Below are 18720 nucleotides of genomic sequence, written 5' to 3' on the forward strand. Positions count from 1 at the left end.
AGGCTGTGTTATAAATTCCTTGGTGCGGCTGAATGATGCAGGCCTAGCAGAAAAACGTCAGGCTTTCCATACTACCCATTCATACCAGTGTACACCAGTGTGACATCATGTGGGCAACTGGAATATCTCCCAGGTCCTGGCAAACCACTACGAGTTGTGGGCAAATATGGGGGCATTATCATGCCTGTTTGCAAGCCCAGCCAATTAGAGTTGGTGCTGCACAATGCTGGGGGGGTCCTCCACATCTATGGTTTGCCAGGACCCTCTACATAAACCCTGTGTACAGTAGAGTGGAGGAGAAGTGGACAGGTTTCCCATAGCTACCAATCACTTGCTATGGGTGACATCTACACTGTACCCTCTCCCCCTATATACATTCCAGGAGTGATTCCTGTTCCTGTCTCTACTCAGCTGACATGGGAGTTACCTACTCCTTAGAACAGACTTGCAGTTGAGAAGGAAAATATTTTAGTACTAAACATCAGTGGTTCCCGATCTGGGTGCCACAGGTCAGTACCAAATAGAAAATATTTATGGTAAAATGGGATAGACAAAACCAGTGCTAGTGGACGCCAATTATAAAATGTGGACAAACAGAAAAACAACCCCCAACCCGCCAGCACATAACTGAGCAGAATTTACACTATTTACATTATCTGAATTTCTTACTAAAAACTATTTTTGGCCTACGGGTTCAATGAAAACAAAAAATACTGACAACTCTAGGGTGCGGTCATTCAAGAGAGCCTTGGAAAAACTTCTATAAATAAATATATAGTTTACTATCACTTTTACATCAGAGCCACAAACCTTACCTGCTTTGATTGAAAGTGTAAATCTTCAGTCGACAATGGCTGTACTTCTGCAGGATTTTCTTGGTGTCTTCATCAGTGTTAAAGGAATTCATCAGAACGAGAGGGACGTCTGTGTTGTACGTAGTGTTCAAGTGCTTCAGTGGCAACAATGTCACATGTTACACAACGTAGAAGAATGATAAACTAGCAGCACATAACAGTACATTACACTGCGAGAGTATCATTTAAGTTGCAGTGAAGAAAATTTCTTCTAAGGTCTTCTTTCTAACAGTACAGTAATACGAAAGGTGCCCATACACGGTACAATTATTGTATACAATATTGCATCTCATCGCATTGCATAGGTTTTGCAATGCAATGGAGATGAGATCTCGTACAAAAAGTATGTGCAGCACTTTTTGAGCTGTGCAATAAGATGTGTGACGGGAGCGCGCACATCATCGCACATAACAATTGTACAGTGTATGGGCACCTTATGACTATATAAGAACATCTGAGTATAAATTCAGTACCTTCATTGCTCATTTTAAACAGCATGATTGTAATAGTTCCTTCTAATACAAGTACAGACTACTAGTCTGTATCAGGGTGTGACCTTCACTAAATACAGCGTAACATTCTACATCCTACTGACCCGTTATAATTTATGTCCATTTCGGATGTTACTGGACTTTAATATCTATGAACACTATTTAAAATAGACACAAAGGTTTCATAAAATTATATCACTCACCTGCTTCAATGGCTTCACAGGGGTACACTAAAAATGTAGACTGTGTGGTTTTGCTTAGATGTCTATTGCGAATCCTAACCCCCCTTATTATCAGCTGTCGACATCTGGTCTGTCAACATTCACAATGACTACATTCTATCCATGTTGTCATTCTAAATGTATACAGTCCCACAGATACATTTCTGCAGGAAAAACGTATCACCCCTTAAAATCGGCACTCACCTCTATTTGTTTCACAGTGAGATCAAGGAAGGTATTCTCGTTTCGGACACCAATCAGGCTTTTGGGACCTTTACAGCCCATGCTGGTTCCCAATCCGCCATTAAGTTTGACTACAACCAGCTTATTCAGGACAGATGTGATGTTCTCCGGTAGACCTCTAGCTTTCATCTTCTCATAAGGATGAATCTATTAAAACCAAAGAAGACTTTATTATTATTATTGTTAACAATTATTTATAAAGCGCACACATATTCCCCAGCGCTTTACAGAATATATTCTTTGAACATTCACATTAGTCCCTGCCCCAGTGGAGGTTACAATCTATATTCCCTACCACATGTACACGCACACACAAACATTCTAGGGTTAATTTTTGTTGGGAGCTAATTAACAGTATATTTTTGGAATGTGGGAGGAAACCGGAGTACCCGGAGGAAAGCAAGCACGGGGAGAATATTCAAACTGCACAGTTAGGGATATGGTGGGAATCGAACCCCTGACCTCAGCACTGTGAGGCAGTGCTTTGTGACAAGTACCTCCCGGCTGCAGCTTGACGATTCGTGTCCGCAGCTCGTGGCCACGCCTCCTTCTCGTCCCATGGCAGGCGGGACATTGACTCCCGCCTGCAAATTCTCGGTCAAGCAGACCGAGAATGAGACAACATTGAATCCCCCCCCAAACACTTGTGTCTATATGTATGCTGTAGGTTGTGTATATACTGGAAGAAAAAAAATAATGAATGTATTTGGGGTTCTGCACCAGACTTCATATTATATATTTCATTTGGTAATAATAACCCTGCTCCCTTGAAGTGCACAACTGGACGAAACGCGTTGGGACCCTCCGCCTATCCTCTATGCTACTAAACTTTGGACTGAGACTCTGCTCTCCAGTTCCCAACCAAGAAAAAGGACTTTGAGATAAAAACTCTCTTAACGAGCTAAGTACACTAAACGTTTTTAACATTGTGAAACTTTTTAAACTAAATTGTGTATCATCTGACCGCACTTTCAGCCTCTATTCCCCCATCCCACTCACTTTTCCATTTTTGTGTCCCTACCTGGTATACCTATGTATATTTTATAATTTATACGTCTTTTGTAAAAAAAAAAATATGTTTTTTTATATATCGAACTTCTCATATTGTAGATAAGTAAAGTTGGGCGCCTGTTTTCTCTTTTCACCTCCCACATACATAAATATATATTATTATTAACAACAGTTTCATATATAGCGCATACATATTCCGCAGTGCTTTACAGAGAATATATAGCTATATAGATATATATAGTTCATTCTAGCACCCGCCATTTTTGAAAACTCATGCAGTTCCTCTTCCCTGCCTGGGGTGTCACTGTCTGCTGTGGTGTTTCTAGCACAGGTCTGGTTTGCATATCAGTGCTGATATAGAGAGCACACTGTGCAAGAAGCACTACAGCAGACAGCGATACCCCAGGCAGGGAAGAGGAACTGCATGGGTTTTTTCAAAGATGGCGGGTGGTAGAATGAACACTAAATATATATATATATATTTTTTTTTTTTTTACTGAACATTGGGTCTCGCATTCCTCTTTACATTCTTTCTAACAACGGGACGCCCAATGCTCATGTATCCGCCCAGCGGAAACACAATGATGTGTTTTATAGAAGAGACTTTCTAGGATGTTGAACTGCAAGGACGTTAAAGGGAAAGCACAGGAGCACTAAGTCCACAGCCTGTCCCTTCCCACCACAGGAATGCTCCATTCACACACTCAGGCAATTCATTGTGCTAGGGAGGCCTATGTCGTAGTAAGAGAAGGATAGAATGGATGTGTACTGTATGGCAGCCGCAGGGCATTGGGAGTATCTTGTAAAACTGGATTATTTCATCACTCAAAGGACGTTAAGTGTCTGTTCATAGAACATGAACTGTTATTTTCCGATAGGTTAGCCAGAAAAAGCATAATTTATATATGAGTAATGTCTGCGGCGCGGTTGCAAACTCCTACAAATATTTATTTAAACATGCATTCACTCAGTGACACACACTGGTGTGCAGGCCTATCCCATCTTCCAGCATCCTGAGACCATGGAGGATTCTGCAAGTATTCAGGATAGACCAGAGTACCCAGCGAGGGAACGCTAGTTCCTATACACAAAACCAGAACCTACACAGACAAGCCTTCTCTGTGGTCTATTGTTCCCCCAATAGTGTATTGTCCATAACCATATCAAGCTTTTATACAGACTCTCCAAGGTGACTTGTAATACCTGCATCCATTCACAGTATTGCTGCATTTTTCCAGGGCTATATACTGTATATATATAGGACTTTACATCAGAAGTCACCACTTATAGATAATATCTATAAGTGGTGACCCTCTCTTTTACCCTACCATCCATTAGGCAGGGGTAGGCAATACGCGGCCCTCCAGTTGTTGATGAACTACACATCCCAGCATGCTTTGCATCAGTTTCAGCATGGCCAAATAGCAAAACTAAGGCAAGGCATGCTGGGATGTGTAGTATATCAACAGCTGGAGGGACGCTTATTGCCCACCCCTGCACTAGGGAATATAAGTGTGCCGAGCGCAGCGAAGCACCGCACCCGAAGCACGGTGAGCGCAGCGGTACACGGTGTCCATGTCAACTTACGTCGACATTCCAGACCTAAACCATGAAAAACTCATGTCGACCTTTTGACTGTCGATCTTCCCATTGTTGACCTAATGCTTGTGTTGACATTCCGACCCTGTTGACCTAAGCCATGTTGACCTTTATAGGTTGACCTTCATCGAGTTGACCTTATGACCCATACGCAGCCTGAAGGGGGGGAGGGGGTGTCCTAAATTATTTGTTTATGACATGGGGGGCAGCTGTGGAGGAAGAGATCTTGCCTCACTACACAGCGCTTTACTGCGGTGCGCATAGACTTTCTTTTTTTCAGAGTGGGTGTGGCCATGGCCCCTGTATTACAAAACAAAATGACGAGCGGTCGATTTCTCCACCTTTGCTTGTGCAAAGTCCTGCAGCCCCCATAGGCTCCTACACGTATGAAGCCTAAAACATAGCACCCATCTCTAGATCTAGATATATCTGCCAGTAATAGGCAAAAAGACCGTTCCATCCCTGCTTTCACCACAGTGCTCCATGCTGCCAGCTCCTTACGGAATTAAGAACGTCAGAATTGCAAAAATAAAAATAAAAAATAAAGTAGGGATATTTCATTTCCTGCTTGTTTAAAAAAAAATAAAGTCACCAATGTGGTTTGATGATAAAAAGGTAAAAGAGAAGGCAATGAACTCAAACGGTCATGTTGAACTTTAATGACACAGGAGTCTGAAGAATTCAAAGACATCTATTTGTCAGAACAGGATGAGAAATCACAGTAGTGGGAGTTTCGGGAGTGCACCGTACGATTTGAACAGTTTTTCGTTCCGAACCATTAGAATCGGCCATATTTTATTTATTTATTTTATTAACAGTTTCTTCTGTAGTGCAGCAGATTCCGTTGCGCTTTACAATAGTAGACAGTGATAAAAACAAACTGGGCAACAACAGACAGACTTGGAGGTAGGATATCTTTCAAACTGCTGTCTAAAGCAGAAGGTTCTCACACTATTTTGCTCTGGGACCCCGTCCTGACGGGATCAGTATGAAATCCCGGCGGTCGACTGCATCCCGTCCAGACAATAAAAATGATTTTAGGACCCCAAGGAAGTTACCCCAGAGTGGTCAGCAGGCGGCACATGCACGGCAGCATTGTGGAGGCAAAAAATTATGCGAGGAGTCTGAAGCAACAGACAATTCAACTGATTTGTCAGACTCCTTGGTTCACCGATTGAGAGATTAGAGAATTCATCAGCCTGATGGTCAGCAACATGGAGTCATGACTCCATGCTGAGAAGGCCAGGACCCAGAGTTTGAGAACCACTGGTCTAGTGTGTACCAAGCTTAAAACAAACAGGAGCAAACATTTTTATATATTAGAATATAAAGAGAGAAGATCTACACATACAAACATGTAATATTATGTAACCCTTATCACAATTTATACAGACAACATGCAGGAGCAGTAACAGTGTGATCATTGCTGGAGGTCATGCCAACAGCAAATATTTAACGTTAGAAGTTTGTAATCTTCTTTGGTGATGCAACCAAGTACTGGCTCTATCATTTTTCTCTTTCATCCTCTTACAAAACATCCCTGAAGAGTAATTAACTAAATAAACCTTGATCATTGTCCCCTTATAATATGTATTTCAATAAAAATGTAAGAACCCCCCCAAAAAATCATGAACTTGTAAATAATTTCTATGTAAATTATGAGACATATGGGAATGTATCATACCTGGATGAGGGATAGGGGGGTATCCAATCTTGGATTCTGACTGTCGAAATATCCCGACAGTCAGAATTCTAGGCCATTTTCGCTTCTTCCGACTGTAACTTGACAGCCGAATTCAATGTTCCGGCTGTTGAGTGTCGAAACAGTCAGTGGATCGGCAAAAACTCAGCTGTTTTGTCGAAAAAACGGCTGCGGATTTAACAATTTAGGTGTGTTTTCGGCCTGGTTGAAATCACCAACTGCGCATATTTCCACTGTCAGAACCTTAACCCTTCCTACCCGTAGCCCAACACCTTCACCCCCAACTGCAGCCTAACCCTTATATGTGTGTGTATATATATATATATATATATATATATATATATATATGTGTATGTATGTATACATATACACACACACACACACACACATTCATACATACATACATACATACATACATACATACATACATATATATATATATATATATATATGTGTACGGATTCAGTATTGAATCCCGGCGGTCGGGATCCCGGCGTTCAGGATCCCGACAGCCGAAATGCCGACAAGGGGGGGACGTGGATCGCCCCCCCTTGCGGGCTCGCTGCGCTCGCCACGCAGCGGGCCCGGTGCCTCGCTACGCTCGCCACACTAATTTATTCTCCCTCCAGGGGTGTCGTGGACACCCCAGGAGGGAGAATGTGTCGTCATTTCGGCGGTTGGGATTCTGAACGCCAGGATTTTAACTGCATCCCGTGTGTACAATGGGTTTCATTTGACACACCCATCCTGCTTTACTAACATACATTGTGAATGTGGGGTGTTTCTGGTTATATGATGTAATATTGCCTTCACCTTGCATAATCCTGCATTTCTCTAGGTCTTCCTATACTACAAATCTCTGATTTCACACCCTGATAAATAAGCCTTTAGTACGTCAATTTTCTGATAATCAACTACAGGCATACCTGTAAGAATAAAATAGACCTTATTCACACCGATTCTGTTCTCAGTTAATCACGTTAATAAGTATAGAATTACAAGTTCTGTTCCCAGTGTAATATGTAGGGCTGCCTTCTACTGTGAGGTGATACATCAATAATTCCGAGGTATAAACATTTGCCTTGGCCAGGAAGATACCAGCTCGCTCTGAGGACGTGTCCATAACATTATGTTTGCACCCGTTGACAAATGGTTTGCATAGAACCATTCACAAAATTCATCAATATAAAATATTGGTTGGCTGCAAAAGATGAACATGGCAGTGCAGAAACTCATACTGCTTTCAGATCGCAAAACGTAGGTTCACACCGAGACTTTGGAACGGTTCAGTCCTGTCACGAACCTGCATTTTGGGATTTTCACATCCCCACAGTGAACTGGCATTATTGTCTGTTCGCCGACATCATCCGTAGGAGCGTCGGGGAGTCGGAGCGTCATCGGGTGTCGGGGAGGAGGCAGCGCTTAGAGCTGGCGCTGCTCCAATCGCTGCCTCCGACATAGCGTGAAAGGGAAACAGGTCGCTCGACCCGTTTAACCCATTCACACTGCCAAGCAACACGGCAACGAACCAATAAGAACTCTGCTTTTATTACTGGTTCGTATTGCCATGTTGCTACCCGTTTACGGGACACGGTAACCCCTTTCACATCGCACTAGTTACCGGGTCAAACCGACTTGTACCTGGTAATTAGTTGCGATGTGAAAGGGGTATCAAATGCCTGCACTGGAGCAGCCGTGACCATTTACACCTGCTACTCGAATCTCACCCTATCGAGGTAACCCAGCAGTGCTTGCTTGGACCCAGCTTTAAAAAAAGAACTGATAAAACCATTATCAGACGAATATCCAATCATTAAAAGAGCAAATAGTACTAGACTGCTATATGCACCAGAAAGCTAATCCGCCACGTAAGGTACAAAGGGACATCATTATTCACAATTCTCACACTAGCTGAAGTGCATCAGTCAGTCATCAACACTGCAGCTGAGCTCACAAGACCCTTGCAGCTGTGCAAACTATACGCAAGACCTTTATGCTAATATATTTCCATGAGGAGACATTTTCCCTTTATCCGTCAATATGCTCAGACAGGAAAATGTATCCCCCCCCAAAAAAGCTATTGTTTCTCCAGGGTGGTTACATTGATAGGAGTGGCGCCTCACAAAAGTGGTAAATTTACTAATATGGGAGTTCTGTTGAAGATGGGATGTTGCAGGTCGCAACCAATCGGATTATACTTCTTATTTATTTAGCACCTTCTATAAGAGAATAGATCGAACCTGATTGGTTGCTATAGGCAACATCTCATCTTCAATAGAACTCATACTGTAGTAAGACAAAACTGGGCCACCTAGAGGCGAAATTACACGAAATGCGGAAATAAATGAATGGATAATCAATCCATTCTATTCTTAGAGTCCCCACACACTAGAACGATTTTTTGTCCGATTTCCAACCGATTGTCCGATATATCGGACGATTTTTAACAATAATCGGCAATAGCCGGCCGATAAAAAAAACCGACCGATATATATCGGACGATCGGTTGGAAAATCGGACAAAAAAAATTGTTCGGTACTTATGTATTAACTGGGCTCCAATGTTAAATGCACCCCATTTTTTCATACCCCTACTATCCAACTACGCATGGAGTTGATTTTATATAGTGTGGCGAGCGCGGCGAGCCACCGTGCCCGAAGAGTGGCGAGCGCAGCGAGCCCCGCGAGGGGACGCGGTCTCATAAGAAAAACAGGAGCCCAGATATTACATAAGTACCAATCGTCTAGTCTAGTGTGTGAGGACCTTAAGAGATACTATAGATTAGAGTGTAACTTGTGTCACCTAAACAAAAACATATAGGCCACATGTATTAAGCTTCAAAAAGTGATCAAGTGGAGAGTGATTAACAGCCAACCAATCAGCTCCTACCTTTCATGTTACAGGATGTGTTTTAAAACCGACAGGTAGGAGCCGACTGGTTGGTTGTTTATCACTCTCCACTTTATTAGTTTTGAAGCTTGGTACATCTGGCCCATAGGGAGAGAATCAATTCCGCACAGTGGGTGCAATGTGCCTTTGGCATACGACGGCCACCAACATCGCAAGTACCCCATAGAGGTAGCAGGGAAACATGGGATGTACAGATGGCTGCAAATGGTGAATATAAATGCAGTGGAGAATTGCGGCAATGCTCAGCGGCACTGAACTGACCTCCTATTGTTTTTAGTCTGATCATTCTTTTTATGCTATTTTCATTTGGTAAAGGTACCCTCCGGAGGCCTAAATACCTGAAAAGAACATACGCATCACACTGGCACTTGGTGCATTGTAGCACTTTGTACACAGATGTGCACTCAGGTGTAGAAATATCACACATCACACTAATCTAACAAAGACATCGTCACTTCCTATTGTTTCACCTATGCTCATCCAGACTAAGCTCTGGCCCTCCACACACACAGGGCTTTGTTGGAAAAGGCTGCTGGATTGTCCAATCCGCGGCTGTATCCGACCTCGAAAACCCGTTTTTGCCGATGCCGGGACTTTCCGACTGGTGGAATATATTCTGCCAGTTGGAAGAACAGAGCAGCAATTGAATAGGTTTAATGCCATTCGACCTAATAATGACGTAAAGGGATGCTATTTCCACCCAGTGAAAATAACGGCTGGGATTGAATACCCCCCTTAGTCAATGGCTCTGATCCTGTCTGCCCTCCCAGCAAAGTGGGTCATTCACGTATTGCTATAATTGGTCATTCGATTAACTGTATAGAAAGCTAAAAACAAAATAGCTCATGCTGAGGAAAGCTACAAACTGTTCTAAGAAGCGGAGGATGTAATTCAAGGAATATTGAGGCAAAGGCATTTGGCTGTATCTATCAATGGGTGGCACGGAACAGTTTGCTTTGTCTGTACTTGTTCCCGACTCTGTGACAACTGCTGATAATTACAGAACACATTGATAAGGGAGGGGGCTTTAAACTTTCCATTTTCTGCCTCAGGCAGCATGGCCTTCACGTTCTGTCCTAAATCACAGGCCTTCCAAAAAATGGCTTTATTCTTCACAGGAAACAAATTCTATAGCAAGTTAATAGATACTTGACCGTTTTAGCAATAATACATGGAATAACATTTTCTCTGTAAAAGAAATGGCTTACACGGCCAGGATATCTGAAAATATACAATACAGTATAAAAGCATAGCGTAACAAAGCCATTACTGCACTCCGCATTACAATAAATCTGCATACTGCAGTTTAATGTGTATTTACAATAAGAGCAACCGTAAGTTGATTTTGAATTGATAAACTGCACTCAATTGGGCAGATGTATTAAGCCGTGCGAAGAGATAAACTGGAGATAAAGTGGAAGGAGTTAACGCACCAGCCAATCAACTCCCAACTGTCATATTTCAAACACAGCTGATTGGCTGGTGCGTTATCTCCTTCCAATTTATCTCCAGTTTATCTCTTCGCCCGGCTTAATACATCTGCCCCAATGACCGCTGAGAAACAAGCCTTGGATTGTTTTACTTCATATTTTCCCAAAAGCAGAAGAATTTGTAGTTGGGAAATCAAGTAACACGCATGTGTTACCAATTATATGTAATCAAGCCAGGAGACTGGTGTACATCATTATGGGGATGAAGGGCGTATTGGAGGAATTCCTGCGTATGAGAAATGATGGCATCATTTTCCTACACTTTGGATAACATGGACAGGACTCGCTATTAGTTTTAATACACTTCATCATGTAAAAACCAAGCACTATGGGTGTCTATTTAAGCAGCTACAAAACTATCTTAATGTGGTTAAGCCAATTTACTCCATATCCGAGCCATGACAGAGAACATCGTCATCGGACTGCGCTAGCTGTGTATTGGTTTACTTCCATACACGCAGGAAGGGAAGTCTTGGCTTTACAATGGGATAAGGGCCAGCAAAGCCTATTTTAGGATAGGCTATCCCGGAAAGCGGTTTAATAAAAAAAGCGCAGAGAAATCACAGCCAACCGATTCATTTTTAATTTCTTGGTTTGAAAAACGGTCTGGATAAAAGTAATGGGGCATACACAAAGAGATTTGAGCAATGGGCCCTACACACAAAGAGATTTGCGCCAGAGATTCATAATGGGAGATTAAGCATGAGAGACTTTAAATCTCTCACAGAAAGTGTCTAGGGCTAGGCAATTTCAGGGGGAAAAAAATAAATTCAAATTTAAATAATGGGTTGGAATAAAGCCTGGGAGAGTGTCATCTTCTTTGTCTATGACATAAAAATAAACAATATAAAAACTCTGGGAAAAAGCCTGGTCTTCTGGGAGAAGACTCAGGCAACCCGCAGATGCTACTCCTCCCGAAGTTACTTGAATAGCTCCACACCATTGTGTCTGGAGGAACACTGGCTGCGGCTGGCTCCTGCTCTGCGTTTAGTCCAGTCAGTCAGGTGCCGCTAGGGTTACCACCCGTCCGGGATTACTCCGGACAGTCCGGTAATCAAGCCCGGTGTCCGGAGTCCGTACGGGTGGTGTTCCCGGACTATACAATGTCCGGGAACGGATGACAGGAGGGGATGCGCTGCACACCTTGCGCTGCTGCCAGGACTCGGAGGGAGAGGCGGTGCTTGTGTAACATGCTGCTGCTGTCAGTGTATTAGACAGACAGCAGCCGGCGCCGGCAGCAGGGAGGAGGGACTTACATTAGATGTTGAATTTGTGGCTGCGGCAGAAGTAGAGAGCAGCAGCAGCAGGGGAAGTCTCTCTACCTCTCCTCCTTCACTGCGGTGCGGAGCCCCTCCCCCATGCTCTCAGCATCAGGGTTCAGGACAGCATGTGCCGAGCTGTGATTGGAGGAGCTCGGCACATGCTGATTAGAAGAGCACCGATTGGAGGAAACTATAACACTCTCCTTTGATCACAAAAATAACAGAGGATTTCATAGCATGGCGTTCTCTGTGAGTAAGTATACAGTTCTCTGTCTCTGGCTCCTCCTGCCTCTCCCTGCAGCTTCTCTATCTTTCTCTGTCTCTGTCAGTGCCTATCATCTGTCCCACTCCCTCCCTGCACAATATCTGCCCATTCCAGCTGACCCTCATCTGTGCTACCCCCTCTCTGTCCAGTATCTGCCTTCCTCTCCCTGCCCAGCATCTGTCCCCCCTCTCACTGCCCACCATTGCTCCCCTTCTCTCTGCCCAGCACCTCTCCCCCTCTCTCTGCCCAGCATCTTAACCCCCTCCCTGCTCATCATCTGTCCCCCTCTCTCTGCCCATCATCTGTCCCCCCACTCTGCCCAGCATCTGCCCCCCCCCCCCCCCTTTGGTGTCCATCATCTCGCCTCCCCCCCCCCCCCCTATTCCTCTTTGCCCAACATCTATCCCTGTCTCCCCACCATCTGTGTCCTCTGCCCAACAGCTATCTCCCTCTCCCCACATCTGTCCCCCCTCTCTCTACCCAGCACCTGACCCCTCCCCTTCTCTTTCCCCAGCATCTATCCCCCCTCTCTCCCAACATCTGTCCCCATAGGCATGCACACAGTGGGTGTGCCAGGTGTCAACAGGTACACCCTAATGCACCAGCCGCCGCTGTCACTCACATCTTGTGCGGGGACAGAGCTTGTGTGGACAATGTAGTAGCACATTATGTGTTACTTAAGTGCTGGCCACCACGAGTCATAGGTAGTGTTTTAATGGTGGCTACTGCCTAGCAGTGTGCAGTGGCCGTGAAGGCAGAGGACAAGGAGGCGGCAGCAGCAGAGGCAAAAAAGTGGAGGCCTCTTTACCCACAATAAAAAAGTGATATGGATGAATTTGACCATGCTGCCTTTAGTTTGGGGTGTCTCTCACTGATTGACCCTTAGTAGTAAATTAAATGTGGCTTGCATTAAATGGTGCAACAGGTGAGACGAGAGAGAGTGAAAAAAATGTAAATGGTTTATTAATTTATCATCATGTTGTCAGTAATTATTATTGGCAACACACAGATGATAAACTAATAAACCATTTTTATTTTTTTCATTCTCTCGCCTCACCTGTTGATCTGTTTCGCTATTTTGTACAATCCACATTCCATGACTTGCCTGGATAAATGAGTTGCACGACTGGGGCAGTGAGGTTCTGTGAGGACCAGCCTCACCCCAGGGGTGGGGACTGGAACACCTGCTGTATGGCAGTGTATAAGGCATGGCAGGCAGGCTCTCACAGAACTTTTCTATGTCCTCCCTAGTGCCCTGTATTTCATTATGCCCTACATACCGTCCTGCATTGTTCTAAGCCCTTTCTACATTGCTCTATGCCATCCCTAGCGCCCTGCATCTTACTATGCCCTCATTAGAGCTCTGCATCTCTCTATGCCCTCCAAATCTTACTATGCCCTCCTTAGCGCCCTGCATTTCTCTATGCCCTGCCTAGTGCCGAGTCTCTCTATGCCCACCCTAACACCCTGCATCTCACTATGCCCTACCTAGCATCCTGCATCTCATTATGCCTCTCCCTCCCACCCTGCACCTCGCTATGCCCTCCATACCTCTCTCTCTATGCCCTCCCTACCCCTCTATGCTGGTTGGGCACACCCTAATAAAATGATCTGCACAAGCCTATGGCTGTCACCCTCTCTCAGCCCAGCATATGGTTGTTCCTCACCCTTTCCCTGGCCAGCATATAGCTGTCCTACCCTCTCTCTGCCCAGCATCTGGCTCCCCTTGTTCCACCTTTTCCCTCCAATCATTTTTCCTTGTACCCCATCTATCATTTCTATACTCTATCCATATTCAACCATTTTCCCTCTGCACCCACTTTTCCCTTGTACCCCTGACAACTCACTATTCCTCTCACATTTCCCCTTCTCATGCCTCCACTTTCCTATTACTATTTCCTATTATAAGATGCATCACTACTTTGGACAGGGCCGGTGCAAGGCACCGGAGCGCCCCAGGCGAGTCGGGCTGGGGGCGCCCCGGTGCCGGGGGGGGGGGGGGGGTGGGGTGGGTGGTGTGTGTGAGGTGTGGGGTGGTACCTGTCCTACCGGCGCTGTCTATTTCAATCTGGCGGCGGAGGCAGCGGGGGTCCCTGCAGTCTATTAAAAATCACGAGCGCTATCCGCCGGGCTATGCGGAAGCGCTTCTAGTGTGAAAACTCTGGCAGCACGCTGATTGGCTGAGATCAGCGTGCGCCGTGCTGCCAGAGTTTTCACACTAGAAGCGCTTCCGCATAGCCCGGCGGATAGCGCTCGTGATTTTTAATAGACTGCAGGGACCCCCGCTGCCTCCGCCGCCAGATTGAAATAGACAGCGCCGGTAGGACAGGTACCCGGGCGGCATTTTCCGCCCTCCAGTGGCCGGCGCCCTAGGCAAATGCCTAGGTTTGCCTAGTGGTGGCGCCGGCCCTGACTTTGGATTTTATGTTCAATCAATGGACACTACTGTGAGCGTTATGTATAAGGTGCACTACTATTGTCGGCATTGTGTTTTTAAGTAATACTGCTATGGGATTTATATATAAGGGGCAATGCTACCGTGGGTGTTTTAAATGGCACCACTGTGGGCATTATGTTAAAGGGGCAATACTTCTGTGGGTATTATGTATAAGAGGCACTGCTGTGGGCTTTGGGGGTTATTCTAGTCCATTCTTTCTGACAAAATCCTTCTTAGATGGACAAAACCATGTGCACTGCGGGTGGGGCAGATGTAACTTGTGCAGAGAGAATTAGATTTGGGTGGGGTTTTTCTTCAAAGTGAGATCTATATTGAAGTGTAAAATCATGCAGCCAGTATTTACCCTGCACAGAAACAAAATAACTCACCCAAATCTAATTCTCCCTGCACATGTTACATCTGCCCCCCTGCAGTGCACATGGTTTTGTCCATCTAAGAAGGATTTTGTCAGAAAGAATGAACTAGAATAAACCCCTTTGTGTATAAGGATGACCATGTGTGGTGTAATGTGAATAAGATTGTGCTACTGTATGGTGTAATTGAGATTACCTGAAGGGTAAAAAAAGTGGCAGACTAGATGGGCCAAATGGTTCTTATCCGCCGTCAAATTCTATGTTTCTATGTTTAATTGAACTGGTGGTACTATTGTACTGCTATGCCCCTTCCTTATGATACCACACCCTTTATTTGTGTGTGCTTTCCCTTTATTTAATATGTGAGGGCGCCGGACACCCTAGCACCGTCCCTGTGCGCGCCGCTGACGGGAAAGAGACAGAAAATTTAGCAATGGGATATCTGAATTGTAGGTTTTCCACTTAACTTCCATATAGTATAATACATTATGTCTACCCTTCCTAAGTGTACCAGTTTCCAAGGCAACGCATACTTCCATCCCTTGAAGTATTGAATCGGAAGTGGTCCGTTCCTATTACTGTCCTTGCGGATTTGCAATTTGGTTCCTAGCGGTGATGCTACTTTCTGCTGTACATGCGGTGTAACGTCCTGAGAGACTGGGGAAGTCAGAGGTTTTGCGGGGGAGAGATAGGGGTCGGCTAGGAGGCTGGTGTTGGTCAGCGTTATGTTGTCTTATTATTTGTGCACCTAGTACATGAGCGGAAATCTGGTCTGTAATCAGTGACATGTCAGAGCTGCACAGCAGGAGTGCTCCATGTTTTGCACCAATTATACAGATGCTGTATTCCACCTGCCTCCCAGACAGCTGCTATTACAATGTACGTTAGGTTTGCTTTTTTAGGATACAATACAGGTAACACCTATCATCAACCCTGATTAATGTATCCATCATTACCTACTTAGTGCTTTACACAGTCTGCATCATCATGACAATTGGGCCTAGTTTAGACCTGATTGCTGCTGTGCAAATTCGCACAGTGGCCGATTATCATTACACTGTGCATGCATCTGGTCTGCAATGCACGTGCGCAGCGTTGTCCAGAGATGAAATCCTGCTACTTTTTTATGCACATGGCATAACCTTTAATGGACATCATGGTGTGTGACATAACGTGTAATGGGCATTATGGCATGTGGTATACTATGTAATGGGTGTGTGACGTGTAATCGGCATTACGGTGACATTTTTTGTGCACATTCTCCCTACCTTACAAGAAATTTGTTGAGTCCTGGCATAACGTGTAATTGACATTGCGGTGTATGGTGTAACACTTAATGGGCATCACGGTTTGCAAAATCAAGAACAGAATTGAAGCGAAGGATAAAAAAAAGATGGGTCAAGGGGCGGAGCTGGGGGTGGGTCAATGGGTGGACTGTGGGTGTGTCAAGGGGCGGGCAACTGTCCGGGAATCTCTAAACACAAAGGTGGTAACCCTAGGTGCCGCTGTGTTGACTAACTCTTGTCAAAATAAATATTTTTATACAGGAAAATACCTTTATGCGAGTGAAACAAGCCTTTACACCGTGAGTATGGGTATGCTACCTATTATCAATACTAACAAAGATGCCTTTACACGTGTTTTACCAACTTATACGATGTAAGTTAGGTGCGCACCTTTTCCGTTGTGCATTATACTGAAAAGAGGAAAATATTTTATGTGGCAGATACACGCATTGTTGTTTTTTGAATTTTTCATTCAGATATCTTGGACGTTAACATCTTGAGGAATTACCATCAAAAGCTGAATGAATCGAACATCTGATCTCCATAAAAGGAAGTATCATTCTATTATCATATTGTTATTTTATATCCATCAGTTGTCCACACAGGGGAGGCGCCAAGTTAAGCTCTCCATTTCTTCTGCCATTAGCATATCAAGCCTTTAAGGTTAGGCTTTACAGGCTTGCCAAACAAGCAGCACCCTCTCACCCCCCCCCCCCTTTTTTTTAATTTTCCCCGCTGCCACCGACCCGGACTGATGTTGCCACCAATGATAGCAACCTCTGAGCGGCTGCAGGCTTGTGGGGAAGGGTGACTGCCGCACACCCAGTACAGCATATGTCAGCACTGGGAGCTGTTTGCCAGCAGGGAACTGTGGACCTTAGATGGGTGGGGTGCAGGTGCGGCTGTTTAGGGTCACCCCACTAAGGGGAGACACTCGGTGCGGGCCGCACCTCCCAATAGACGCTACAGCTTCAGTGATCGCTCAGAAAGCCCTGCTCATCCACCCAAACCACAAATGCAGGAGATGTGCAGGACCTTCTGAGCGAGTGCTCTGAATTTACCAGCAGAGCTATTCTTCCTCACAGCCAGATTCAGACCTTCGGGGCCACGCATTTGAATCGCTGTGCGGTATTACACACACAGCGATATTCAACCATTTTCCGAGAGATTTATTGAAATTATGTAAAATCGCTCAGAAAGTGGCTGAATATTGCTCTGTGTGTATGGCCCATAAGAAATGTGTTCGGAGCAATTTAGAGTGGGAGATTTCCCAGTCTAGATCTCCCACACACAGAGATTTGTACTGAGCGATTAAGTATAGATTTCTGTTAAGCAAAAAAAATATATATTTAAATAATGGGTTTGTATTAGTGTGGACATAGATCGCTCCGATCACTTCCTAAAACACGGGTGATTTGCAGTCTCTTGCTAAGCAATCTGACTTGATATATACTGCATGCTTGAATGATCTAGACCAGTTATCGGGTACCCTGGCCCTCGGTACTCTTAAAATAGATCAAATCCCCTGCTTGATTATGGAAGTCATGGAAAGGGCTGGTAACATCAATAACAGGGTTTCTCTATGTGAATTAATAAGGCTGAAAGAAAAAAGTTTGGTACCGTGTTTGCCAGTTGATAAAAAAAGTTTTATTGTTCCTCAGTGAGAAAAACAAAATAGCAATCTAGCAAATATGATACCTTTTAATGGCTAACAAAAATAAATGTTGTTAAAATGCAAGCTTTCGAGACTACTTAGGTCTCTTCCTCAGGCATGGTATAACAAGGTGTGTGAAGAAACACATATATATACACAGCAGAGTAGGAACAAGATGTGATAGATGGACATTCTTAAGATCAAAACAAAATAACAGAATGAGCTTGTAAATTGAGTCCTTAATTAGTTTGTAGATAAGTAGTGTGAAAGTTTTATTGTCTCTAAGTTGATGACAGACCAGAGTTAGAGATCCGATGCCCTCACTCTCTCTGGGCCAGATTCCTCAGATGTTGTAGTGGGCCATAAATCCCTCGGATAGATTCAGTCCTGTGTTAAGGGTGTCAAACGTTGTCATTAATTTGTATTCCCAGACCCTCCTGTCCCTTTGTGATTTGAAATTTTCTTTTAGTATAATCACTTTCATATGATCCTGATTGTGTCCTGGACACCCTTAACACAGGACTGAATCTATCCGAGGGATTTATGGCCCACTACAACATCTGAGGAATCTGGCCCAGAGAGAGTGAGGGCATCGGATCTCTAACTCTGGTCTGTCATCAACTTAGAGACAATAAAACTTTCACACTACTTATCTACAAACTAATTAAGGACTCAATTTACAAGCTCATTCTGTTATTTTGTTTTGTTTTGATCTTAAGAATGTCCATCTATCACATCTTGTTCCTACTCTGCTGTGTATATATATGTGTTTCTTCACACACCTTGTTATACCATGCCTGAGGAAGAGACCTAAGTAGTCTCGAAAGCTTGCATTTTAACAACATTTATTTTTGTTAGCCATTAAAAGGTATCATATTTGCTAGATTGCTATTTTGTTTTTCTCACTGAGGAACAATAAAA

The 18720-nt window shown here is 44.2% G+C and overlaps 1 protein-coding gene across 2 annotated transcripts in view; it reads right to left on the reverse strand.

Moving 5' to 3' along the window:
* UGP2 (UDP-glucose pyrophosphorylase 2) overlaps positions 1 to 18720 on the reverse strand; it is a 96480-nt gene that overhangs the window by 26000 nt on the left and 51760 nt on the right. For both annotated transcript variants that reach the window (XM_083175787.1, XM_083175786.1), the window contains exons 4-5: positions 1771 to 1956; positions 816 to 949 (exon numbers count right to left, since the gene is read on the reverse strand). In XM_083175787.1, coding sequence (XP_083031913.1) covers positions 816 to 949; positions 1771 to 1956 — 320 coding nt within the window. The remainder of the gene's footprint in view (positions 1 to 815; positions 950 to 1770; positions 1957 to 18720) is intronic.

Source organism: Crinia signifera, chromosome 3 (assembly GCF_055691185.1).
Source record: "Crinia signifera chromosome 3, ASM5569118v1, whole genome shotgun sequence".
In the NCBI taxonomy this organism is placed as follows: domain Eukaryota; kingdom Metazoa; phylum Chordata; class Amphibia; order Anura; family Myobatrachidae; genus Crinia; species Crinia signifera.